We start from the raw sequence: 26,484 nt of genomic DNA on the forward strand, positions 1-26,484 counted from the left end.
TCCTTGTTACCAATCTCAAAATTCTTCAGCTAAAAAAAAAGTATTGGGAAACAGTTTATGTAGGGATTTTTTTGCTAGGCTATCAGACATGATTATTATTCTTACAGTTTTATGAACTATGACAAAGTGTAATAATAGTATCTTGTAGGTTTTAAAGTAACGTGTTGAAGAGGGATTTTTTTTAAATTTCAAATGTCAGTTACATGAGCATGAATTAAAATCATGATACTTTAATTTCTTAGGAACCTTTCTGGAAATCTGTTTTCTACGCTTACACAGGGAACATTTGACCATCTTGGTTCACTAAAGTCTCTGTAAGTACTTATTGCATATAATCTTAATTTGCATGATCATTTGTGTTCTTATTAAAAACCATTTTATATACACTTGCTTGTACTACAGTTTTGCATTTTTACTTTTAAACTTCATAACTGGTTTCTTTATCTAAATAAGCACATAGGGAATATATGTATAGATATTTGGATATTTATATAACTTCCTTGAAAAGATGCTTTGTATTTGTTAGATAGTTCTGAGAGAACAAAGTTATACTGGCATCTGGACTTCTGAAAGTATTATTCTGTATATGTCATTTATTACTTTATATTAAATAGCATTTTACACCTTTTTTAACAAGATCTTAGTCCTTGAAGAACAGTATAGTTTTGTTTCATGTAACAGTGGGTACATCTCTGCCTCATGTTATTTTTCTCTCCTATAATGAGAGTTGTAAACTTGTGTAAGGAAGAAAGTAAATGAAAAAAATTATCAGTGCTGATGATTAGCTTGCGTTTTTCCCTGGTAGTTGTGACAGTTGGCTTACTGTACTTAGATGTTCTCAAAAGCTCTGACTTCTGGCTTTGACACCAAGTTAATTTCTTGTTTATAAAGGCCAATGTTTCTTTTCCTCCTCCAGCTTATTTTAATCATTCTTAAGTTGTTATTCCTGTTATTTTAATTGTGTACATAAAGGTTGCTGTCCAAGAATATCACAGCTCTGACAAGAGAGCCTGGATATAATGGTTGCTATTAAAAATGTGTGTGTCTGGAGGAATTCCTGTGAACAAAGAGTAAATGGAGTTTCACAGGAATGTTGATTTAGTGTTTGAAGTGTTCTGCCTGTGTTGTTGTGTTATCCTCTAGATATTTGCAAAAAGGAAAAAAAAAAGTGTTTTCACTAGAGGTAAGAAACAGTATAGACACAGCAATACATTTTGATAACTTTTAACTGTTTCTAAACAGGTAAAATATTTATGTTCCCTTTTAATTTAGCTGACTACAGCAAACACCTGTGGGGTGATTTGGTATGTCTTTAGTAGAAAATATTAAATTATACACAGAAGACTTTATGAAATCAATTAAAAGCCTTATGGCTTTCATATAAACCAGAATAAAACTATCATTCAAATTGTGTGAAGGGTTGTTCTGAAAAGAGAAATAGGTGAGAAGCTATTTTTATATTTCTGTTAAAGTATTTAATTGCTAAAATGAAGCAATGAAGTATATTCTTAAGTTATGTTGATGCATATTCTAGCAATTCCTTGTTATTGCTCACTTAAATAATGCGCACTCCCTTCATGAAGGAAATTATTAGAAACTTCATGCACAGGTATTAGATGTTCCTCATATTTATGGAGAGGATTCCTTTTCTCGGGGAATGTGTCCTTCGGTTCTCAGACCACAGCTTGCAGAGGATTAAAGTATCTTCCAGTATGTAGTGGTAGGCAACTCTGCTGTGTTCTGAGGCTTGACTGCTTGTTGTCTATGATGGAGAGGTGTTGCGCAGCTGTTGATGCCAGGCTTTCAGACCTTTGAGTGTTGCATTTTGTCACTATGAATACCTGTTTTGTGTTGCAGAGAGTTTCAGACTGATTATCTTCTTTGTGATTGCAACATACTGTGGATGCATCAGTGGTTAAAAGAAAGAAATATAACTGTACGTGAAACTAAATGTGCCTATCCCAAGTCACTTCAGTCGCAGACGGTGACTGGTGTTAAGCAGGAGCTTCTAACGTGTGGTAAGCACTCCTGACAACTGACGTTTTCTAATGCATTCCATATTCTGTAAATATTGGTGAACAGACTTTTTCACTTTGTTTCCCTGAAATTCAGCACCTGTGTGGTATTGGTGTGGTGGGTTGACTCTGGTTGGATGTCAGGTGGCTATAGAAACTGCTCTGTCACTCCCCTCCTCAACTGGATGGGGGAGAGAAAATGTAATGAAAGGCTTGTGGGTTGAGATAAAGGCAGGGAGAGATCACTCACCAATTACTGTCATGGGTAAAACAGACTCAACTTGGTGAAATTAATTTATATCAATCAAATCAGAGTGGGATAATGAGAAATAAAACCAAATCTTAAAAACATCTTCTCCCCACCCCTCCCTCCTTCCTGGGCTTAACTTTACTCCTCATTTTCTCTACCTCCTCCCCCCATAGTGGCACTGGGGAATGGAGAACGAGGGTTGCGGTCAGTTCGTCACCTGTTATTTCTGCTGCTCCTTCCTCCTTAGGGAGAGAACTCCTTATACTCTTCCACTGCTCCAGCATGGGATCTCTCCCATGGGAGATAGTCTTCCACAAACTGCTCCAGTGTGGGTCCACCGCAGGGTCACAAGTCCTGCCAGCAAACCTGGTCCAGCGTGGGTTCCTCTCTCTACGGGTCCACAGGTCCTGCCAGGAGCCTGCTGCAGTGTGGGCTTCCCACGTGGTCACAGCCTCCTTCGGGCACATCCCCCAGCTCCAGTGTGGGGTCCTCCATGGGCTGCAGGTGGACATCTGTTCCACCATTAACCTCCACGGGCTTCAGATAGACAGCCTGCCTCACCATGGTCTTCACCACAGGCTGCAGGGGAATCTCTGCTCCGGTGCCTGCAGCACCTCCTCCCACTCCTTCATTGGCCTCAGTGTCTGCACAGTTGTTTCTCCCACATATTCTCACTCCTCTCTTTGGCTGCAGTTGCTCTTGCACGGGTTTTTTCCACCCTTTCTTAAACACGTTTATCACAGAGGTATTACCACAGTTGCTGATAGGCTCAGCTTTGGCCAGTAATAAGTTTGTCTTGGAGCCGGCTGGCACTGGCTCTGTCAGACATGAGGGAAGCTTCTAGTAGCTTCTCACAGAAGCCACCCCTGCTACCAAAACCTTGCTGCACAAACTCAATACAAGTGGTAGTAGTGATTCTTTTTCAAAGGCTGATCTGTAGTTGTGATTGTTTTGTTTCCTTTTGGAAATAAATAATAAAAAAATCAGTGATTGTGGATGTTTGTAAAAACTATGGATGGGTATCACTCTCTGGAGATAAACTCCTTTTTCCTGTTAATCCATGTTTTTCAGGGATTTCTTCCTCAATTTCACAAGAATTCTAGCTATCTGACTTCGAATGTGCAAATTCTTCCAAGCCCAAATTTCTCTAGTTAAAAGGTCTTCATTTTGACTTAGTTTCCTACATGGTGATTCTGTTGTTGAGTAGCCTACTTGTTGTGATGAAACCAGGACAAACTTGCTTAACTTCTTTGCTGTATTAGGGTTATTTCATCTGTCAAAATAATAAAACATGTATTTGTGATTTTTGAAATCTTAGTAGTGAGAAATTGTGAAGAAGTAACATACATAAATATATTTTTCATTCAAGTCTATATTTTTCACTCTTTTGGATGTGGACAAGCAAAAGATTTTTTTTTTTTTTTAAATGTATGACATTAAAGGAATACACATTTTGAAAAATAATATGATGAGAATTTGTATTTTTTAATCTTATGCATCAAATGTAGTTCTTATGTAACAGATTCTTGCTATTAATTGTGCTTCTATTTTTTGAATTCTAGAACCACCGCTTGAATTACCATCTTTCTATATGACTCCATCTCACCGTCAGGTTGTCTTTGAAGGAGATAGTCTACCTTTCCAATGTATGGCTTCGTATATTGACCAGGATATGCAAGTCTTGTGGTATCAGGATGGAAAGATAGTGGAAACTGATGAGTCCCAGGGTATTTTTGTTGAAAAAAACATGATTCATAACTGCTCACTGATTGCAAGGTGAATCTATAAAGAGAAAATATATTTCCCACTCCTTATTTTCTGCTCTGATTTAGTGACTGTTTCCATAACCAGTAAAGCCTTCTCATATCCTCACTGAGGGAACATGTGAAGACAGAAACATCCCAAGCAGGGAAGTAGCCTGTAACTTCACACATCTCTTAAATTACCTGGCTTTGGTCACTGTTGCTGACTATCAGGTTTGAGGAGGGAGGTTTAGAGATTTGATTAGTCAAACCCGCCTGCTTAAAACAGGAGTAGCTACAGCAGGCTGCCCAGGACTGTTGCAGTTGGGTTTTAATTATCTCCAAGGATTACCCAATGCAGTTTATGTAAAACATGTTTGTGGTAGGATACATTTGTTCTCTTGGAACATCAAAAGTATGAAAACAAGGCATTTTTAAGTCAACTACTCATGAGTTCTTTCCTCTTCCTTTTGAGCATACCACAGTTGGTAGTGTTGAAGTTCTCCAGTAAAGATCTATAAATATATCTTATTCTGCCTGCAGCAAATTTTTGACTCATTCATCATCTACAGAGTGGTTATATATCCTGGAATTGTATTAGTAAATTAGAGCTTCTAACTTCATCACAAATGATTCATTTGGGAAGTTATTTTAGTTTAGCCTTTCTGGAACAACTATAAAAATTTTGTGTTGAAGAGCAATGATAACACTTGGGGAATTTGGACTTCTTATTTCTTTCTGGAGTCAAGGAACTTTTTCCCGTGGCTGTTCTTTTTCTTTCCTACCTTGACAAAATTGAGGGCTAGAAGAATAGTAAGTATTTCCCTGTTAATTACAATACATTGAGTCATAGATAGCTCTGGTTTTGTAAAATCACTGAGTTGTATGTAAGTGGTTGTTTCTTCTATTGTCTTTCTGTACTTTATTCACCTTTTGGTAAAAGCTTATATAAATTTTATTTCAAGACTTGGGTTTTATTTGTTTATTTTATATTCCCAGTGCATTGACAATCTCAAACATTCAGGCTGGCTCCACAGGAAACTGGGGTTGCCACGTACAAACCAGACGTGGGAATAACACAAGGACAGTAGACATTGTGGTGTTAGAAAGTTCTGCGCAGTACTGCCCTCCAGAAAGGGTTGTGAACAATAAAGGGGATTTCAGGTTGGTAACCTCATATTTTTTTTCAGAGAAAAGAAAAGTCCATTTAATGTTGTTTTTAAATAAAGTATTATGTGTTAAAGTCACCTATGTGGATATTTGTTCGTAAATAGCGTGTTCTAAATTAGTATGTGTTAAATGCACACAACTCTACCATGAAACGTTAAACTTTGCTTGTTGACTCACATCATTGGGTGAGATGGGAAGTAATCTATGATATTTGATAAACATACATGAAATTCTTGGAATAGAGTAAAACTTTTTAACTGATCTGTAAGTTAGAGGTGGGCTACCTATTGACGGGGGGCTTCTACCAGATTATCATCTGTTTTTTGAAACCCTCCTGCTCCCATAGGAAAAGTCACTATATAAGAAATATATATATATTTTTTCCCCCTGTATTAGCATAAATAATATGAATGATGCTTCCTTTTTAATGATTTTTGGGACTGTAGTGGTAGCTCTGATGTTCCATTGTGTTGGGTATTGCAGAGTATTTTATCTCTTGTTCTTACCTCTTCACCTGTTTTCCCTTTTCTGATCTTTCTGCTGCTGGTCACTGTAACAACACGTTACTCCTGGAGGTGCCAGTTGTAACAGATAGCTTCTGTATAGATTCTCTATATGTAAGGTAATTCCCTTTATAACTACTCTGTGTTGTACCTCCCTGCAGTAGCTCCTACTGAGAATTAGTGTATGTCATAGTATATGTTTTCACTACGGTTTGTAGCGTTTCTTAATGTTGTAATAACAGCTTTTACCTACTCATTTATTTTCACTTTTCTTATGCTGCTTGGCTGTGTTGATCTTCTGCTTGATCCTTCTACATTTATAAACTTGTCTTCCTTTCCCTGTGCGCGTATCAGAGTTCTTTAAAATCATCTTTTTGTAAAGCTAATCTAAGACCATAAATCTTCTATTTTAAGAAATTAAAAGTAAGCTAAAGCATGTTGCTGGGGCGTAGTTTGGTGGAGGGAGAAAAGACAAGCTTTCAAGTGCAGAAGGCCCCCTGAAAAAACAGAAAACTTGGGTAGAGTCCTTGCTGAGAGCATTTGGTCTGAGTTTTGCATTTATCAGTTGGACGATTTGAAAAGGGTAACTGAGTAAGAGGAACTGTTAGTAAGGGAAGTAGTGTTAAGATAACCTGCTGCACAGAGGCAATTTGGAACTACTGAAGAGCTTCACTTTCGTGTTGCAAGGAAGTACTTGTATAAGAAACTTTGTACATATCCTCTTTTTACACTGGTGGTTTCAACTGCAGGAATGAGCATTACACTAGAAAATGAGAACTTCCTGCTTAAGATAAAAGGTGAAGAAAGTCAGACAGATGCAAGCTGTATTCATCAAAGAACACATCTATTTAAATCACTTATGCATTTTTTTTTTTTATGATACAAGTGTGAATCGTTCTTCTTTGATTTGCCATTAGAGGTGAAAACAGATGGTAAAGGCTTATTTCAAAGTGTTTTCCATTAAATTAACCTGTGCTGTTCAGTGACTGTTCAGTGTAATAGGATTTACCCCCTCTGGAATTCAGTAGAAAGAAATAAGATTTCAGGAAATGTTCAGCTTATCAAAAAGTTCACTATGTCTGGTTTTACTATAACAGGCTTCCATTTGTAGTTTAGGTAGAGTAATAATAAAGAGTAATTTTTCACCTTTGAGACCATATGGAAATAAGGCTTTGACTAGTGAGAAAATGGTTCTGAGCAGATGGCTGTAAATGATCCTAGGTGAATTTGATTTTATAGTTTTTTAGTTGGAACTGGTTAGTCATTTTAGCTTGGGAAGCTGTTTCAAAACTGGCATCTAGATTTTTATCCCTTCAGAGATGGGACAGAAAGTGTAGTGAAGGAGGATGTTTGTCTTCAATGTCTTTGGCTCTGTAATAGTAGCTTAGCATGAGTTTATAAAGATTAGGCAAAAACTGTCTTCATCATGGAATCTTTTTTTTTAATTATTATTAATTTATATATTCTTTTAAGTTTTACTCAGATAATATTCCTGAATATGTTACAATCTATGAGTAAATTGAAAATACAGTTTGCATGGTAAAATGCAGCCTAATGCTTCTGCTTCGATAAATCCTTCCACTGTTGTATTTAGAGTAACTTTATGCTGGTAGTTGGTAGAATTCTTTCTTCAATATAAAAATTATCTTTTTGAAAACTGTTACTCACTGGGTATAATTAATCTTAAAACTGTAATTGTCATGCTGAATTTAGCGGATTGCTAAGATGTAATAAAAAATTATTAGACTACCTGTAAGCTAATGAAATAATGATATGACAACTCATTGTAACTGAAAGTTAGTATTGGTTTAAAGAAATGAATGCTTTCAAAACAGAATTAATATGCATGAAGGAAAGGATTCTTTTATAATCTCATGGTCTGGCTTTTTTTTCCTGAAATGAAATTACAGTACTTAAATGTAAATGAACCATCTTTTCCCTCACAGCTGTCTACTTGCATGTATATGTGATAAATTTTGAGCACCCAATTATAAACAGCGATGAAATAAGAGTGTTAATACAGTCCAGATTTGCACTCCTGCTAGCAGTTGGGGAAACTGTGAAAGATATTCAAGTTTAGGCTCACAAGAAATTAAGAATGCAGCCAAATTTCTGTGGCCTTTGCATGATGAGAATTTCAAGTCATTAGTCAACTTTTGAGCCTGCTGGAGGGATGTCCTCTCTGGCTCCATGGAAAGTGGAGAGTGCCTCATCAGCTGATCTCATACAGGTTTTGGGAGGAAACAGTTCATGACTGAGAATGGTCCAGGTTAACATTCACTTAGCAAAAACAGGGAATAAGGGAATGTCTGAAATCAGTTCCCCTATCTCATTTACTGCTGGGCTGCAAAGAAACTTGTACCCTTACAAGGGGTATTGTGAGTGGGAGAGGAAAGACAATAAGGGATGCTGTTCCCCATGAAGTGCTTCTCTTAGTGACACTGCACATTTGTGTTGTTTTTGTATATATGAGATTATGGCAGAAAGCTGGGAGTTTTAAATTGCCCACCTTTTATCGCTAGGCTAGTGGAAAGCTTCCTAAATCATTAGATGAATAATATATTAGTTTCACTAGTAAAATGTTTCTGTAGATACCTAAATTTGTTAGCAAGGTAGCACTGACTATATGGCTGTCTGGCATTGCTAGTATTGTTTGAGAAGGTCATGGTAAAAGATGATAAAATGCTTTGTAGGGAGACGAATGAAAAGTAAATGCAGTAGGAATAAAAGGACAGTAACAAAAGGGAAAGAGATGGATTATAAAAATAGGGGAAGTAGACCGAATAACATGGAGAGAAGGCAAGTAATCTTGTGATAATCTAATAACCTTTGGAGTAGTGTTAGAGACTGAAACTTTCACTTTTTTCCATTTGGTGGCTACAGAAGTTCCAGAAGATATATATAGCTTAGAAATTATACTTGTTTAAAAATATCATAATTAAAGCTCTTCTGAAAAACTTTGTTTTCACTTAAGTCCTACTGTTTTATTCTGGTTTCTCTTTTTCTAATTCTTTAGCACTAGGTGTGAATAGTGAGGAAAGGAATGGCATATGCTGTTTTTCTGTGAAAATATTTGTCTTGGAGGTTGTCATACAACATCTGTCAGGACCACAGAGTTTAAATTATATGAAGTCCATGTGGCACTCAGTCTGTAAGGCGATACTTTCAGTCAAAACTGAGCTGACCACACTTTAAGTTAAAATGCTTTGGAAAAATACGATTTTTAGAAAAATGTCTGTGAAGACAGAGACAGATATCCCTTTCAAAATGGCATCCTTGATGTGGAAACTTAATACAAAAAATTCAGTGTTGATACAATTGTTTTGGAAATGATATTTTGGCACTCCAGTGTCAGTGTTTCTGGAAACCTGACTCTGCATTTTGGAAGCTGAGGTTTGGGTGTATTATGCAAGGTATTTGTGGGCCTGCATGTCTTCCAGCAGCTGTGCCAGTTGATTTATGAGTTGTCCTCATCTGCCTGTTTTCCTTGCGGCTTCATTCTCTGAAGGCTCAGTATGTATCTACAAGAAGTTGGAGAATAGAAATAGTTCATGTTTGTACTTGTTTTTCCAGTCTGTGTTGATTGGACTTTATTTTAATTTGTCCACACAGAAATTTCAGAGTCTTATCTAAGTTTTCAGGTATTGTATCCCCTCATCCCTTCCATTCCCAGCAGATCCATAACTTGTTCTGTTCATGATCAGAGTTGGCCAGACACGTAATGTTGCACTAAGGTCACTACTGGGATTGCAGCAATTCACAAAGGTGGTTGTGATTTTTATAGGAAAGGTTTTTGTCCTTTCTGCTGGGTTTTCGTCAGTATGGGAGAAAAGGTAAAGAATTTACATTAGTATTGCAGAATCTATATCTGTTCTTTGAATTAACTTACATTCTTTAAAATACCTGTATATAATTCTTGGCATTTAAAAACTGTGCTATTTTTTTTTTAACTTTTTTTCCTTCTTTTAACCACCTCCATTGCCACCAATTCTGGTATAAGTTTTCCTTTCTGGTAGAGGACGAATGGTGGCACTTTTGTTAATGTCTTGAAGTGCCTGCTGAAGCTCTGAATGTAAGTTTATGCATATTTGCTAGGCTGGGTGAATCTCTGCTACGATACCCACATAATCTTCTGTCTCTTCTAGTATTCATATACTGTGGTGAGGGTCATAATAATAAGTCTCCATTTCTTAACTAAATTATGTCACTACAATATGGAGAACTGATTTGTAATGCCAAAGCTGTTGTATAAAAGATAGTAAATTTTAAGCCTTCATTTTCTATTTTGGTTTGTTGTAATTATTGTTGAGTTTTTCCATTAGATTCCTTACTGACTTTGAATTCTTTTATGGTTGTTGACATAACCGGTGCATTTTAAGGATGCCACCAGCAGCTATCTTAGGTTTGGGCAGCAAGCAACTCAAAGTAATCTTTGCCAAAATGGCCTGAAGTAAGAGTCAGTCTTCCTGTTATTGAGTATGCAGAAATTGTTCTGTTGGAGTTGATTAGGAATAATTAGGAATTTGAGGGAGAGAAGATTTTCAGCATACCCCAAAGTTTAATCTCTTGCATAATTTAATATAATTGAAAAGTGTAGCCTTTTGCCTTGGTCCATCCCTGGCGTTACTCTTTGAGAAAGAACTGTGCTAAATCCCGGCATCTTGAGTAAGTGGAATTACTTAACTGGTGAATAAAGAAGGCAGATGATACTGACTTGTTCAGTTTCTCTTCTTTGGCAATGTTACTTAAATGTTAATTTAATGAAATGGAACATTCTTCAAGGTGTTTACTCCATCCTCCTGCAAACACAGAATTCTTTTTTTTTTTTCAAATATAGGTATGTTATGAGCATCTCTTAATTTAGATCACAGTAGTGACTAAATAGCTATACTGAAATGCAGTCTAGATATAGAAGCAAATTTTCAATCATAGTGTAATCTAACAGATTTTTTTGTTTGACCATTTTCAATTTGTGGAGACAGCTATCCCCTGCAAGGCCCTTTGAGATACTTAAAACTGAGAAAAAGTATGTTAGTTCTTAAGGCTGTTCAGGGAGCTTGACTTGATTATGGTACAGAAAGCCTGAGATGATCAAATGAAGCTCTCTCTTGCTCTCAGTTTTAGTTAATCCTTGTATGTTGGGTTGTTGGATTTGAGATACTGTGCATTCTGAAACTTAGGTGTGTATACTTTTTGCTTTTAAAAAGTATTAGCATTCTGAGTAATAAGATGCTTCTTATGTATATCGTAACAGGGGAGAGGGCAAGAATCAGGGGCTGGCAGACTGGCTGGCATTCCTTGTCCCTGTCCTCCTCTCTTCTCAGCATTGCAGCTTAATTCAAGCATGGTTTCCTTCTATTCTTATGTTTCCTTTAAATCAGTTCTGATCTCGTGAACAATCAGTGCACTGAAGGTATATTGCAATTTAATTTTCTCTATTTATTTATTCTTTATTACATTTTTATCTGTGTCTATGTTTATACGGATAAAATATGCAATAAAATTACAGAGGAGAAAGTTGAGAGAATGTTAATTGTTTTCTTAAAACCTACTTAGATCCACATACCTTTAAAGGAATTCCTTTCTACTTTCTTAAGATTATGAACACTCTCTTTTCCCATTAATTTCTATTTGGTAATAAGTTTGGTTGCAAAATCGGTCAAAGCAGTTGTAGTACTGCTACTGTTTCTTAATTACTATAAATGTAGTCTTCCGTTCATATGTGCAGTTTATTATTGATACGAATGCAGTTATTTGAAAGTTACTTTGATGCATGTGAACAGGACAAGTAGAAAGCTTGCAGGTCAGTATTTAGCTGTTCTTGTTGTGTTAATACAGATTTTTTTTTTTATGAAGGTAGGCAAGGCATTTTATAAAAAAATCATAAACTTTTTAGTAATTTTATAAGCACCTTTTCCTATCCACCTGCAGCCTCGTGAAAGAATTCAAAAAAAGCATGCTAGCATTAGTACTCATTTTCTTAATAGTACACAAATATGAACAGCTTGAACATACTGAAGGAGAGCCAAGGTGGCCCTTTAAATAGTTTAGAGATGCTTAGGTTTGAGTGTCTCTTTATTTCCTGTTGTAGTGCTTAATCCTTTTATTTACTTGTCATATAAATTTGTCTAATTTTTTTTTTTTGCTTTTGACTCCCCAGGTGGCCCAGAACATTGGCAGGCATCACAGCATACCTGCTGTGTACACGTTATTCTGTTGGCAGTGGGATATATCCTGGCAACTCACAAGATGAGAGAAGAGCCTGGCGCAGATGTGATAGGGGAGGGTACTGGGCAGAAGAGGATTACTCCAGGTGCCAATATGCAAATGATGTAACTCGAGTTCTTTATATGTTCAATCAGGTAATTTGTGAATTTCTATAAAATCACATTCTTTAATGAAAATAAAAACTCAAGAGTCTGTTTTTCCATATTTATTTTTTTTTTAATCTGGCAATACTGGTGGTCTAGGTGAATTACGATGAACACATGCCTCTGAGTACAACACTGGAACTTGTAGGTTTATGTTAAGTGTTTGGTTTAATATCTTTTGAGTGCCCCGAGTTTGAAAGCGCAAGGAAAATTTTATTCTTTGGTGTACTTGTGTAAAGCATAAGAGAATGGTACCTGTCATGGTTGTTTTTGTCCACTTGATGCCCTGTCCTGCCCACATGCTATAAAGAAACAAGACAGACTGGAGATGTAATGAAGAACAGCTATTTTTATTATAATAACAGAGAACAGTCAAACCCTGCACTGCCTCAGTTGCTGTAAAGCTCTGTTAGACTCAGTGTGGCCAATGAAAGTTAACTAGTGAAAGTAATGAGTAGTAACTAGGATTCTCTAATCTGGTAGTACACACCAGGACACAAGAGGCTATTCTCCATTTTAAACGTATTTATGAAACAAAATTTTTCAGCTCCAAACTCCTTTTGAGACTTATCTCTAGTTAACACCCACTTTCCCAAACACCATTCTGCAGTGATGTACCCAACCTAGTATGGGTAGGCACTGTATTGTAAAATACTTGATAAAGCTTTGAACTTCTCGTTTAAGGTTGATGTTTTTGATGTTTTCCAGGGCGTACTGTCATATCACTAGCATCAATCAATGCAACAGGTGAAGCTATGGAGATTTGGTTTTTAGGTCTGGTGGGGTTCTCTGGTGTTTTTTGTAATAATACAGCTATGCCACTTGAGTTGATGATGTCACTAGCATTGCCCATACTTAACATGGGCTGTGGTGCTTGTCTGCCCTCAGGGTAGGAGAACTGCATGTTGCGTGTGTTTGGAGTGTTTCAGTGTGTGAGCTCATGTTCTTTTAGAGAACACTTCACATTGTGTGTTCGAAGCACTGTAGCCTTTGACTGGGACAATTGGGATCTAAACTGGTATTTGCCCTTTGGATGTCTCTGATTTATACATCTAGTGAAGGCTTGATGTCCAGTGGCTTGGGCTAAATCTAGTCTGAGGCAAAAGCATTGAACTGTATATTGTATAGATGGGTTGTTGCTGACTTGCTCCCTCTGTGTTCAGTTACTAATGCAGACATAGCATTTCAACTTCCTGCTCTGGTTCCCTGAAGACCAGTGATGTAAGAAAGATGGGAAAGTGTGGGAGAGAGAGAAAGGGAAAGGACTGCCTGTTCTAGTCCACGTTAAATTTAGGCGGTGACATAACTGTTTGTGCTCTCCTGCTTTATATTCCTAGCACTAGAGGTGCATGCTATGGCTTGGTCACAAGAAACATGTTTGAGGGCTGAAATGGGGTGTGGTGGTACTTAATGACGGGTTAGCAGGTGGGAGATGATGCTGGGGATCCCTTTGTTGTCCCTTTGTAGGACACAGCAAGGTGGAGTATTTGCTTATTGAGAGCTTTGATGGTACTGGTTTACTTTTTCCTCATTTGGGAACTCACATCTTCCTGCAAGGCCTGTAACAACTCAGTGCTGCTGCTGCCTGTGTACTGTAGCCCAGCATTAGAGTTGCAACTGCTCAAGAGCCTAGCTTACTTCCTCCTGTTATAATTGCTTTTGGTTAGTCAACGTTTATTTGATTGTGGAAGAACGTTGCCAACTTTGTGTTAGGAAGTTTTAAGTGTGCAGGTCAGATTGGTATCTTCAGAAAAGCAGAAGTATATTTTCCGTGTGTGAAGTAGATAACTTCCTATTATCTGCTTAAAAATACATGCACACAGGTATGTTACACTGAAATACAGGTTTTGATTTAATTTTTTTAAAGGGAGAAGTGGCATGTTTTGGTTTTAGGAGTTGTTTTTACTCATTAGAGCCTTCCTCTTTATGTGTAGAAGGTCTAGAAATCTTTTTAGCAATATTCTTCACAGAAATTTATTGTCCATTTGAGACTAATAATAAATGTAATAACATTATAAGCATCTTTAGAGCCTTTCAACACAGAGGTAGTTGAGCCATCTTGAACATCAGAACTCTGCCAAGCAATTTAAGTAGAGGTCTGACTACATATGGAGTGAAACCTTTGTAACATTTATACAAGAACATTTGCATTCCATTGTTCTTGTTTATGTATCGTACAGGTATGGTTTTAGGTGAAAAGAAATTAATGTTTAAAGAAAAAGTTCAAAGAAACTATACAGAATATCAGAATTTGCAAGTTGACTTTGTTCAGTGTGCGTTATGACTTTGAACTTTATTTACACTTTAAATGCATGACTTAATGTTTTGGAAAAAAATAATCTTCCATTAATTACATTTAAATCTATGTACAAGTGCTAAGACCAGCAGGGACAAATATATAGGTGTGCTTATGTGGTACATTACAAATTGAGTAGGGCAGACTGGGTATCTGTAGACCAAAAAATGGAGACAGGATGTCTTGTCGTTTGGATTATCATGGATAAACAGACTGTGAACATGAGCTGGTAACATTTGCACAGTGTTCCATTGTACTATGTGAAATTTCCCATTTTTGGTCCCTGCTAGCTCAGGCATGTTCATGTTTTGTACTATTTAGTGAAGAATTTTCTGGCATGGTGCTTGTTTCAGGAATGAAATCATGAGCTTTGTCATAGCGAGGATCTATCTTGGTGGGTGTTTTGTGTGTGTTTCATTCCAAATTCTTTCTCTAATTACAGAATCAAGAGTGAATGCTATAGCAGTGGTGTGTTTGAATTTCTTTTGGCTTCTCTTGCTAAAAAATGCCATATTTTAGGAGCTTTATGTTGTCATGCCTAGGCTCTGGTGCAAAAGAAAATAGACATTTGAGAATACTGTCTTTTTTTTTTTTTTTTTTTTTTTCCTTTTCTTGGTGCAACACCCCCTCTCCCTTCTAGGACAAAACCTGATTTCTTGCTACAGGTACAATGCTGGTTCTCTGTCTTGTAGGAAATGCTTTTGCAAACATATGAGGTGGTAGTCCCTGGCTACTTAAAGCAGTGTGATCCCTGTGGGGATTACTATCCTCTGGGAAGAGGTTTATTTGCTAATTGCTGAAGCATTTCCTCTATCTTGTACTTAATTTTCACTTCTCCAAAATGCTTATGTTTCTTCTCTTCCTAGATGCCCCTCAACCTTACTAATGCAGTGGCAACAGCAAGACAGCTCTTGGCTTACACTGTTGAAGCAGCAAATTTTTCTGATAAGATGGATGTTATTTTTGTGGCTGAAATGATAGAGAAATTTGGAAGATTTGCTGAAAAATATAAAGAGGTAACTGGATAATTTGCCATCACTTTGAAGATAATCAAAGTGTTTGTCCTTAAGTATTCTGAGCAGTGAAACCTTCTCAACGTTAGATGCAGGCACTGAGTTAGTGGATTATCAGATTCTATTCCATGTTTTTGTTTGTTTAGTAGGTCCCTGAAGTTGCTGACCCATGGTCACAGACTTTGCATTCGCGCTGAGATGATCCAGCATTCACTGGACCTGTAATGTGAGTAACACCTCTGGTCAGCACTGGAGCAGGGAGATGATAGGTACAGTAAGTCTGTTTTTATTTAATATGGAGTGGGTCACACAGGTTTTCATTGGTATGTTCTTATCTAAAAAGACAAATAATGAAAGCCTCAGAGATCCTCTCAATAATGAATAAAACAAGACTTATCTTCTCCCCTCCCACCATGGTAGGCTGTCTTTATTCAGTATTGAGCTGAGTCTCTAAGGTTTTCAGTTTTCCTTTATCTTGCAGGATATAAGACAAGACAATAAAAAAAATCTTAGAGAACACTCATTGTTGGGGAGAAAAATGTGAGTGGTTGAATAGTCCCACCAGTGGGTAGGAACTCTCTGTTTCACTGCTGAACAGAGGTTATATTGAGCTCACTGTACAGTGCATGTTGAGAAGTTGGAGACCACAATGCCTCAATTTTAAACTTGCACAAAAAAAAAAAAAATAAAACAAAACAAACAAAAAAAAATTTCTCCATCCAACCTCAGCAAACCATAAATGCTGGTTGTAAATTCTTTGCAGAACTCCTTGGAGAATCTTCAGGCTAAATCTCCTTTTTACAGTCAGTTTGGAGGTTTTTTTTTTTTTCTTGGTGTATATTTTGGAATTATACAAGCCAGTTCATTAAATGTCTAGTTTTTCTACCCAGTTGAAAATATAAACATGTTTTAGATTGCTGCATGAATTGTTATAAGGATATTCTTTTCTCAGCTATGATTTATTGTCTGTAGAGTGGCACAATCTGGCTTTTGCTGTGTTTGAAGGTAACAGATTATATGAATAAATCTAAGTTAAAGTCCTAGGTAGTTTTGGTCTTAGACCATGTATTTTTTAATCTTAATTGGTTTGATTTGAAGTCAGCCTTTGATTTGCTGATATATTCAAGGAGTGCAATTTAATTTAATTTTAGTAGCTATTAATAAGACTTATTTCTTATTAGGGTATTACTCTACAAAATTTTTCTTGACACCATATTATTTTCTTGATACCATATTACTGCTGGTTCTTCAGTTTGTTACAGTGGCTATTGTGAAAAATAAATACCATAAATTATAAAAAGCTTAATTTAAGAGCTTTTTCATGTCAGAAGAAGAAAAACTGAAGACAAATGTTCAGAAAGTTCTTAGCAGATGGTCTGGAGATAGAATGCAGTAGGAAAAAGTTGTGTGTACCTTGATAAGCAGGGAAAAGAATAATGTGTAATATTTTCTAAAAGTGCGAAACATGAGTCCTGTGACTTCAGGTTCTCAATACTGATAACTTCTTGTAAAACCACCATTTGTTGATGTGTAAAACATATTACTAGTTTTCAAGTAGTAATAAGTCATAATAAGCACCTTAAATTTATCTTTGATTTGTTCTTGAGAATTGAATGAAAAGGGTTACAGCCTGCAAATGCTGTTTGAGGCTCTGTGTTAGCCATTGAGAATGTTTACTGATTGGAGCTTCTGTCCCTAAAAGAGACAGTTCTTAAAACAGGAAATATTTTTATATTCCCATTCTTGCCATTATTTTTAAATATTTAAAAAAAGAACAAACTACTGTGTTCGATCCTTAATAGTAATATTCTGAAAAGGAATTGAGAAGCCTGGATGATAAAGGAGATGTCTTCCCTACCCTGTCTCTATGCAGAACATTCCATCCTCTCAGTTTGGGCACTGTGAATTGCATTTCAGTCCATTCAACTAGAAAAATACATGCACCTTCACTTTTGGTCCAGTGTTTGTCAGTGATTCTTTAATATTTTGAAAATCTGGCATAGGTCAATTGTAGGTGCTCGTTACATTTGGCAGAGTTGTGACCTAAATAAATGAATTCCCTCTCTAGTTTGTATTTGTCTGTCATACAGGAGACAGGTTAGAGAATGTGAGCATAAACTTACAATAATGTAATTGGTGATTTGAAAGCAGGTCCGGTCCCTATGGGTATTTGCTGTCTCTCTCATGTATAACCTGCAACCTAAAACACTTCATGCAAAATTGAAGACAAGCGAGGAAGGAATCAAAGGCAGACACAGCAAAAGGAAGAGAAGCAGAAGAGTTGTGTGCTAATTTTTGCCTGTATTACTCTTTCTGTTATCTTCTCCCATGTATGCAAATAGTATTAGTATTGATTTCTAGTTTATTTTTTTTATTTTAAAGTTGATTATAAATAGTCCTTTCAAATAATTAGTACATTAGAACGTGGAGTATTACGCTCTCTGCTTTTAATGAGATACCTGTATTTCTCATGTTTCTGTTTTTTAAGTATAATGTAAACAGATAAATTCGGCATAATATTTTTCTTGGATGGAGATAAATGTCCGAGTCAAAGTATTTCGGCATTTCAGCAGGACAAGCGGTGATTGAAATAGGAGCAACCAATTTCCTTTTGCTTTTTGTGCCAACAAATCACTTTGTATTTTCTGATAATGATCATACTTGATGAACGCTTTCAAAGATAGAAAATGTCTTATTTCTCTTTCCTGTTAGCTTGGTGACGTGATGGTGGACATAGCAAGTAACATTATGTTAGCTGATGAACGTGTTCTCTGGATGGCACAAAGGGAAGCCAAGGCTTGTACTAGAATTGTACAGTGTCTACAGAAAATTGCTATGTATCGGCTTGCAAATGGAGCTCAAGTTTATTCTACTGTAAGTATAAATTTATTTATTTAGAAGATATTTTGCTGGCTCTTGACTTTCAATAGCTTTTTATTTCTCTTAATAGATGTTGGCATTATCTGAAATGCCTACTCTTTCTGTAGGGAGAAGATAAATATTCTGAACAGATTTATCCCTGCCAGATAAACAGAAACAGTTTTCTGGGTGTGTTTTTCTGTTACGGCATAGAATCCCTTTAAGATTATGTATTATTGTGGTATGTAAAATTATTTAATGTTTGATTTTTGTCGTCACAGTATTCTCCGAATATTGCTCTTGAGGCTTACGTAATAAAGGCTGCTGGTTTCACTGGGATGACGTGCACCGTATTTCAGAAAGTGGCTACATCAGACCGTACAGGACTCAGTGATTATGGGAGAAGAGATCCAGATGGAAATCTAGATAAACAATTAAGCTTTAAGTGCAATGTTTCAAATACATTGTCAAGTCTGGCTTTAAAGGTCAGATACTCGTTGTTTCTCTACTGACTTTTTAATGATACCTTAAATATTAACCATTTGGAAAGCAAGCTTATGTTATTAATTTCAAATGTTAAAGTAGCATTTCTGTGTAATCCAGAATGACTGTCACAAGAGATAATTAAAGTGACAAATGATAATAGAGTTTGATTATAGAATAATTTTTTTAATGGACACAATTTTTAATGAGTAGGTGTGGTTTTCTTTATTAAAACATTTTAGGTTGACAGATGCTATCAGACCTTTTAATAAGTATGAAAATTGAAATGCTCCCTAGTTTATAATAACTTGGCTTTATTTTCCTGTATTTTCACCTTCATTACATATTAAACCTGATATTAAGTCTCCTTAAATATATGAAATATTTTGCTCAGAGTGATACAGTAATTAAGCATGAAGTAGAAAATGGACCTGAAAGGTTAATTTCATTTGTGTGTGTGTGCACATACAGACACAGACACACACATATATGCATGTGGGTTTGTACAGAATCCTCATATTCTGTAAAAATATTTTTTCAGTTACATTCCCCGACATACCAGTTTGCTTTTATCACTTAATGTCCTTGAACTACACTGCAGGGTGTATATTTGAAATTATATTTATGTAATTCTGTGAAATTGCATGCGTGTTTCCCTACCCAGGTATGATTTAGATATAGGTTATAAAAACCTGTTTGTATACAGTGTTTCATTTGAATACTGCTCATGCACTATTACAGCATTTCTTTGTCTGCTTGTCTTGGTTGCTGCTTCTAGTTGCCAGTAGTCTAATCAGGAAAACTCTTGTAATAAGTTCACTGATACCAACTTCAGCTTTACTCTCTGTAACAAGTATGGTAACTACAGAATCTTTTTTTTTTTTTTTTTTTCTTTTTAAAAAGTATTAAGACTTTGGTAAGCTGATTCAACTATTTTATCATGGTTTACTTGGAAACACTATCAAATAGGTTTGTTACAATACATAGTGTGCTAAAATGCATTCATCTCTGTCACTGTTCAGTTGGAGGAGTTGCTAATTTAATCTATCTGTAAAGAATTTAATTTTCTCTTTAAAACTTGAAAAATCTATTTATTTCTAGAACACAATTGTAGAGGCTTCTATCCAGTTGCCAGCTTCCCTGTTTACCCAAAAGCAAAAAAGAGAAATCAGACCAGCAGATGAATCTGTCTACAAGCTTCAGCTTATTGCTTTTCGCAATGGAAAGCTTTTTCCAGTAACAGGAAACACAACAAATCTGGCTGATGATGGGAAACGTCGCACAGTTGTAACACCAGTTATTCTTGCGAAGATAGGTTTGTTTTTTAGTAGTACTTTTTTATGATCTTTAAAAATAAGAAACGTTTTCGACTCTTCTGTTTTGACTAGTGTCTATCTAACAAAAGGTTTTTAGCATCTGATGTGTTACATGTTGAGAAACTTATGTGCAAATACATTTCTTCTGTAACAGATGGTTTGAACCTAGCCAGTCACCATGTTCCTATAAATGTGACACTGCGGCGCATTGCGCATGGAGCAGATGCTGTTGCAGCTCAGTGGGACTTTGATCTCCTGAATGGACAAGGGGGATGGAAATCTGATGGTTGTCGCATTCTTCTGTCCGATGAAAATATCACTACCATTCAGTGCTACTCCCTCAGCAATTATGCCGTTCTAATGGTATGACACTTAAAATTACATGTCTCTTTCTGGAATTTAAAAATACTCAAAATGCAATTGTAGTTTTCTTTTCTTGCATTAAAGAAAATGAGAATTCCCACGTTCCATTTCAGGTAAAACTAGACGTAGGAAATAAATCTTCGGTTTTTACTTGTGTTGATATAGATGTTGATGTAAGATGAGGTATAAGTGGAAATCTATCAAAGTAAAATTAATTGCTGAATATACTAGACACGAAAGAATTTTCATATGGAAAGCACTATGTTATAGGAAGCCATTTTAACGAGGTACGTAAGCAAATGGGCTTTTATGAACTTCAGTCTAATAATGACAGTTTAAAATAAAGGTAACAGTCAATAAAAAAATCTTTGTGTTAGATTAAACTTGTTAGCTTTGTTGACAGGAGTATATTTTTTTTTCCTGTGATCCGTAAATAGAAATAGCTCTTTCACTGCGGATAAGCTATTCATTCACTAGGATATAGGTCTGTTACCAGAAGACATTGATAGAAAAAGGAAAAAAAAAAAAATTCAAAACACTTAGTTACTATCCAAAATATTTTTGAAATGTGGCTTAAAAAAATAGTATCTAAACTCTAATCTTAGCAAATTGATGTCAATAAAATGATTAACCAGTTTCAAAATACAGTGATAGTTGAAGAAGGGAATGAGACACCTTTTTTTAGTGCTCTACAGTTATAAAGTGGGATTTTTTTCCTTTGTTCCCAGAGCTTTTCATTTCAGAATTTAGCCTGGGAAGCTTCCCTTTTTACAGATGGTGACTGCTACCCTGCTCATCAGTCATCACCACAGATGCTAAATAGTAAAATGTAATATATAAAAATAGTAGGCTAATAGGAAGCTGAGTGAAATAGTAAGAAGTTTAGGAAGTATTGTTAACTTAAGTGTAAATTTGGTATGGGTTTTGTTGTAGTTCATATGCTCTGTGTAGAATTAAATATGTTGGTTTGTGTAATCATACGTGGAAGAAAGAAGATACCTTTATGATGATCGGTGCATGAGAAGTTGCTGCTTTTTGTTTTGCAAATCTAATTTTCAAAATTCTTCCTCTACTACAACACCAACAAGCTAAATATAAAAAAAAAAATTTTTACATGCCAAGCTTTTAAAAAGAGCTCAGAGAGCAACTTTTCACTTTACCTCTGAAGGTACTGTTTTAAATTACTTCAGACTGTTATAATCCTATAGTTTCTTTCTTTGATATTTTAAAAATATATAATGCTTTCCTAAAACATAACAGCATTCTTTAAAATGGAATGAAATCATTTTTATGTGTAGTATGCATGTCAACAGAGGGTATGCTTTAAATTGGTCACATTTCTGCCATCTGGAGGAAGAAAAATGAAGAGCATGTTCAATCTGCTGTAAATTACTATTTCTAATGTATGGTACAACTATATCGATATCTTATTGTGAGTTATACAGAAAACTGTTGACAATCAGAAATCAAAAAAGTTAGAGGAGGGGACAGCTTTCTTCCTTTTCTGCTAGGGGCTCTCATTCTATGCATGCTTAAAAACTGGTATTTCTTAAATATTTAGCTACTTCCCGATATGTTAGGCTGGAGGGACTGGAAAGGAGGGGGTGGGCGGTGGAGAACAGAGTAACGTTCATCTGTTAGATGTTCCTTGCACACTGTTAATACACTGCAAAAGGTCTGGATGTCTAAGTAGCTGCTGAAAATGGTTTTCATAATGCCTATCTACCTATTAAGTAAAAAAGTCACAATAGCCTATTTCATTTGTAGACTCTCACAGTGTTGTGAGAAAGTCTGGGTTCTGGTCCCAGGCTCACAGGAAATTCTTTTTGCGTTCAGTTTTAGAAGTTTGAATTCAGCAGTTGTCATTAACATCAAATATCTGAACAGTAGTGGTGGGAGGGACCTGTATGCAATAGTCCATCATCCTGGCTGTATGGCGAATGACTTAACCAGAGTTCACTCCTTTTTAGTCTACTTTCCTTCGTACATATGTGTAGAAGAAAGTAGGTTGTAATGTACTGACCTGTCTTTATACATTTCAGAACATAATGTAAAGTCCTCTTGAGTAAGAAAACCTATAACTGAGTACTTTGCTAATCTAGATAGTTATAGAATTTTGTATTTATTTGGAAATAATTTTAACCACTGTTTAATAATAGAAGAGATCACAAGAGGGTCAGCTGAAATCTTATTATTACAGGCTTACAGCAGCAGAAGAAAACCAGCAATGGTAGTGGAGAAGAAACAGATTTCTGCTAGTTGTCTATAAATGCACCAACACTGTTCTTAATGTCATCCCTACTGTGTTTTTACTGTCAGTCTTTTTTATTAAATTATTAGTTAGGATTAGTTTAGCTCAGAAATAACATTATTGGCTCCCCTCACTCCTTTTAGCATGTCTGATTAAAAATACCAGTGCAGTCAGTAAGAATTCCATTGACTCAGTGGGTATTGGGTCAAGGCCTTTGCTAGCTAGGCTAGGCATACCGAGTTTTCTCAGATATCTTAGAAGATTATTGTAGGTCTTGCAATTTTGTAGCTCTTAGTCTCTTAAAATCACACCAATGCATGCATGACATCTTGTTACCTGTAACGAATCTGGAGGCAGCAACAGGAATTCTCCCACAGTCTCTGTTCTCTGATGCTCACTGGTGATGTGTGACAATCCCTTCGCTCATGCCTGTAACAGCAACGAGTTAGGTATCTCCAGCTGGATATCAACCAGGTCATGGGTGGTGTTGAACTCAGATGATGCTGGCTACCTGAGGCATGAAGTCTTAGGATCTTTCTCAAAGGGTTTTTTCCAGGTGCCAAAGAAAACCAAATACATAAAAATCAAAATGGCCATCTGATTAAATTAGTTTGAAATGAGCTGGGTGAGTTACTTAGGAATATCAAATTTATATTTTGATGAAAGAACAATTGAAGGAGTGGTGAAGAGACTGCTGACTAATTTAATTGTAAGCTTCAATTCAAGAACTCTTCTCCTGTCCATGAAATCAGATTACCTGCCTTAACCTTAAAAACAGATTGTGTATCACTGATTTTTCTTAAAACGACCTGAAACTTCCTCCTAATGTTCTGCTGTTCTTTGTGAATGCCAAATTTGTTCTCCTTTCCCACCACACACTTTTGAACTTTGCCAACTCTAGAGGTTTGAGTGATTTTTTTTCCGGTCAGAATTACAGGTGAGAGAATTTTCTGTATCCTATCTGTTCTGAAAAATTTTTAGTAGATTTTCCCGCTAATCTTAGTTAAGCAATCTTGGTTTATTTTGTGCTGAAAGGGACTGAAGTTGTTTTGGTTTAATTTGGTTTGTTTGTGTTTTTGTTTTGGTTTGGTTTGTCTTTTTTCAGTGTTCATTACCATTGTGGAAATGGAACCCTAGTAGATTGTAAAAGCATCCAAACAGAATTATTTCTTCTTGCTATTCTTGTTAGTAAATTTAAAATATCACTCCTCAGATTCTATTTGAAATACTGCCATGCTCGAACAGTCCAAGGTTCCGTTCCATGCTTACTCCTTGAGTAATATTTTGACAGGTAGGTGCAGAAAACTTGAAGGATGCTAAAGAGCTGTTGAATTCTATTTGAGTTATCAACTATCTATTCTAGTCAAGCATCAATCATAGAACAACAGCCTGGTAGGAGCATCTTGGTATCATTTGGTCCAATTATCTGCTCAAAGTTTGATCAGCTTCGAAGTTAGATCATATTGCTCCAGGTCATATTCAGTTAAGCTGTCAGGACCTCCACGGGCTGATATTATACAGCCTGTCTGGGCAGTATCTGACCACTTTTATCGGAATTTTTTTCTTGTATCTAATTATAATTTTCCATGTTGCTGGTAACGTCTGTTGCCTCTCATAATTTTATGGCTCATCTCCAGAAAGAGTTTGACTTGGTCATCTTTATACCATCCCAGTAGGTAGTTCAATACAATAATGAAATTTCTCCCATCTTCTTCTCAAACTCAGCTTTTTCAGTTTCAGACACTGTGTGCTTCAGCCTGCTACTCATCCCAGTGATCTGTTAGACTTGTGCCATGCAGTGAGTCAGTGCCTTGTGCTGAGGAACCTCAGATTGAAGACAGTTCTGCAGAAGTGGTCTCTCAGTGCTGAACAGAAGGGAATAATCAATTCATCTGCTTGCTGTGGTTTTGCTAGTACATCAAAGTGTGGCCCTGGGCTGCAGGCTACACTGCTGACTTAGGGTCAGCTTTTGTCTACCAGTACTCTTAAGTGGTTCTTTGGTTGCTTTCTGTTCAGTTCAGTGCCCAGCTTGTATTGCTGCATGCATAAGTTTATTCCATCCCAGATGCAGATCTTTTTACCTTTTTTTTTTTTTTTTGCTAAATTTCATGCTTTATCAACCCATTTCTCTGGCTCGCCAACATCCCTCTGAGTATCCTCCAACCCACTGATCAGTCTCCCCAGTCTATACCATCATCTGCAAACATGCTGAGGGCATTTTCTGTAACATTCTTTGGGTTGTTGCAGAAGGTAATAATCATAACTGAAGCACATAGTTGTTCTACATGCTTTACATATAAGTATTTTAAGAAGAAAGTGGTGTGTGTCTGTAAGCTGCTAATGTCTTTGTGTATTCAAGCATATATGATGTTTAAGAGTTCTAGAAGATGTGTGACAGCATTTATAAAGGTCATTCAGGGTAGCAGGTAGTTGTGGAAGAAGTAGAGGAACATCAAATAATAAATAATTGAAGGACAGGGGTTGTAGCAGGGGGAAAGAAATTTCGTCTAGAAGGTTCTTGTTACTTCTTTATTTTGTGTTTCCTTTGCCATCCTCCCTGCCCCCACAAAATTAAGAGATAATGTGGACTAATGTAAATTTTGTTTTTGTTGTCAGGACTTGACAGGAGCTGAATTATATACGCAGCCAGCTGATCTTTTGCATCCAGTAATTTATGCCACTGCCATGGTTTTGCTGATGTGCCTGTTGATGATCATAGTCAGTTACATATACCATCACAGGTATGAATCAAAATTACTAGAGTAAAAAAAATTATTTCATAGTGCTTAGAACTACTTTTTTGATAGGAACACAATATAGTTACCTGCATTTGTTTGGGGTTTTTTTCTTATAAAATGTGTTGATGCAAACTAACATTTAAGCAAGTAGATATTTCACCTGTTCTTGAGGATGACAGTTTAGCTCTTATAACCACGTATCTCTTTAATTCTTCACTTTTGCTTTATGATGAAAGAAGAGACCACTCAAGAATGATGGTAGAATTTAACAAACTGTTCAACCTTTTATATTTCTGTTGATGTGAAAGCTTGAGGCCTAAAATTTTTGAATCAGGCCCCAGATAGTTGTATAAAGGTAGTTAATAGGAGGGTATTTTAATATCTTGTGATAAAACCCAGAGATTATAGTTGATTACAAAGTTTGTGATTGTCAAACAATCATTAACAGTAATTGTATCTCATTTATCACAAATATATCTTGCTAGGTTCTGAAAGACAATAATGCAGCTGTGATTTGTGTTGTCCAATTTGTTTCTTTTAACAGTGTGATCAGGATCAGTGTAAAAAGCTGGCATATGCTTGTTAACCTGAGTTTTCATATTTTCCTAACATGTGTGATGTTTATTGGAGGCATAACTCAGACCAGGAATGCCAGCATTTGCCAAGCAGTAAGTAAACATGCAAACACTTGAAAAAATTAGTTATTAGTTTCATACTCCTATATATGTATACGACCCCCTTGCCACCTACAGAACAGTAGTATTGTACAGTAAGTTTTATCAGAATGTAAAATTTAGACAAAAAAAAAATCAATCTATCTTTTTTTACCTTAAAGATTTCTCTTGTATCCAGTCATTCTCTTTCATCCCGCCATGAAGATAAAATTAGTTTGTTACTTGAAAACTGGAAAAGTATTTCAGAATTGCAAGAGAAATTGTTTTTGCTCAAAATGTTATCAGAAAAAAAAAGTTACGTTATTTTTATTTTTGAGACGTGCTTATTTTGAAATTGTTTTATAAGCCTGTATCCTTCCAGGGATTTATCCCATGGTATTCTACTGAGTAGATCCCTGAAGAGGCCAAAGTCCAGGGTACTGAGCTTGTTGTGTGTGCTC

General features: G+C 36.1%; 1 protein-coding gene across 1 annotated transcript in view; it reads left to right on the top strand.

Moving 5' to 3' along the window:
* The window catches only part of ADGRA3 (adhesion G protein-coupled receptor A3), a 60,096-nt gene that overhangs the window by 26,992 nt on the left and 6,620 nt on the right, over window positions 1–26,484 (top strand). Inside the window, exons 5-16 of the mRNA XM_032984518.2 lie at window positions 243–314; window positions 1,858–2,018; window positions 3,828–4,041; window positions 5,007–5,171; window positions 11,841–12,042; window positions 15,214–15,363; window positions 18,073–18,234; window positions 18,501–18,704; window positions 19,804–20,017; window positions 20,173–20,381; window positions 25,249–25,373; window positions 25,915–26,038. Of these exons, the coding sequence (XP_032840409.2) occupies window positions 243–314; window positions 1,858–2,018; window positions 3,828–4,041; window positions 5,007–5,171; window positions 11,841–12,042; window positions 15,214–15,363; window positions 18,073–18,234; window positions 18,501–18,704; window positions 19,804–20,017; window positions 20,173–20,381; window positions 25,249–25,373; window positions 25,915–26,038 (2,002 nt within the window). The remainder of the gene's footprint in view (window positions 1–242; window positions 315–1,857; window positions 2,019–3,827; window positions 4,042–5,006; window positions 5,172–11,840; window positions 12,043–15,213; window positions 15,364–18,072; window positions 18,235–18,500; window positions 18,705–19,803; window positions 20,018–20,172; window positions 20,382–25,248; window positions 25,374–25,914; window positions 26,039–26,484) is intronic.

The sequence above is a fragment of the Tyto alba genome, unplaced genomic scaffold, assembly GCF_018691265.1.
Source record: "Tyto alba isolate M040663 unplaced genomic scaffold, T.alba_DEE_v4.0 Super-Scaffold_6, whole genome shotgun sequence".
NCBI classification, from domain to species: Eukaryota; Metazoa; Chordata; class Aves; order Strigiformes; family Tytonidae; genus Tyto; species Tyto alba.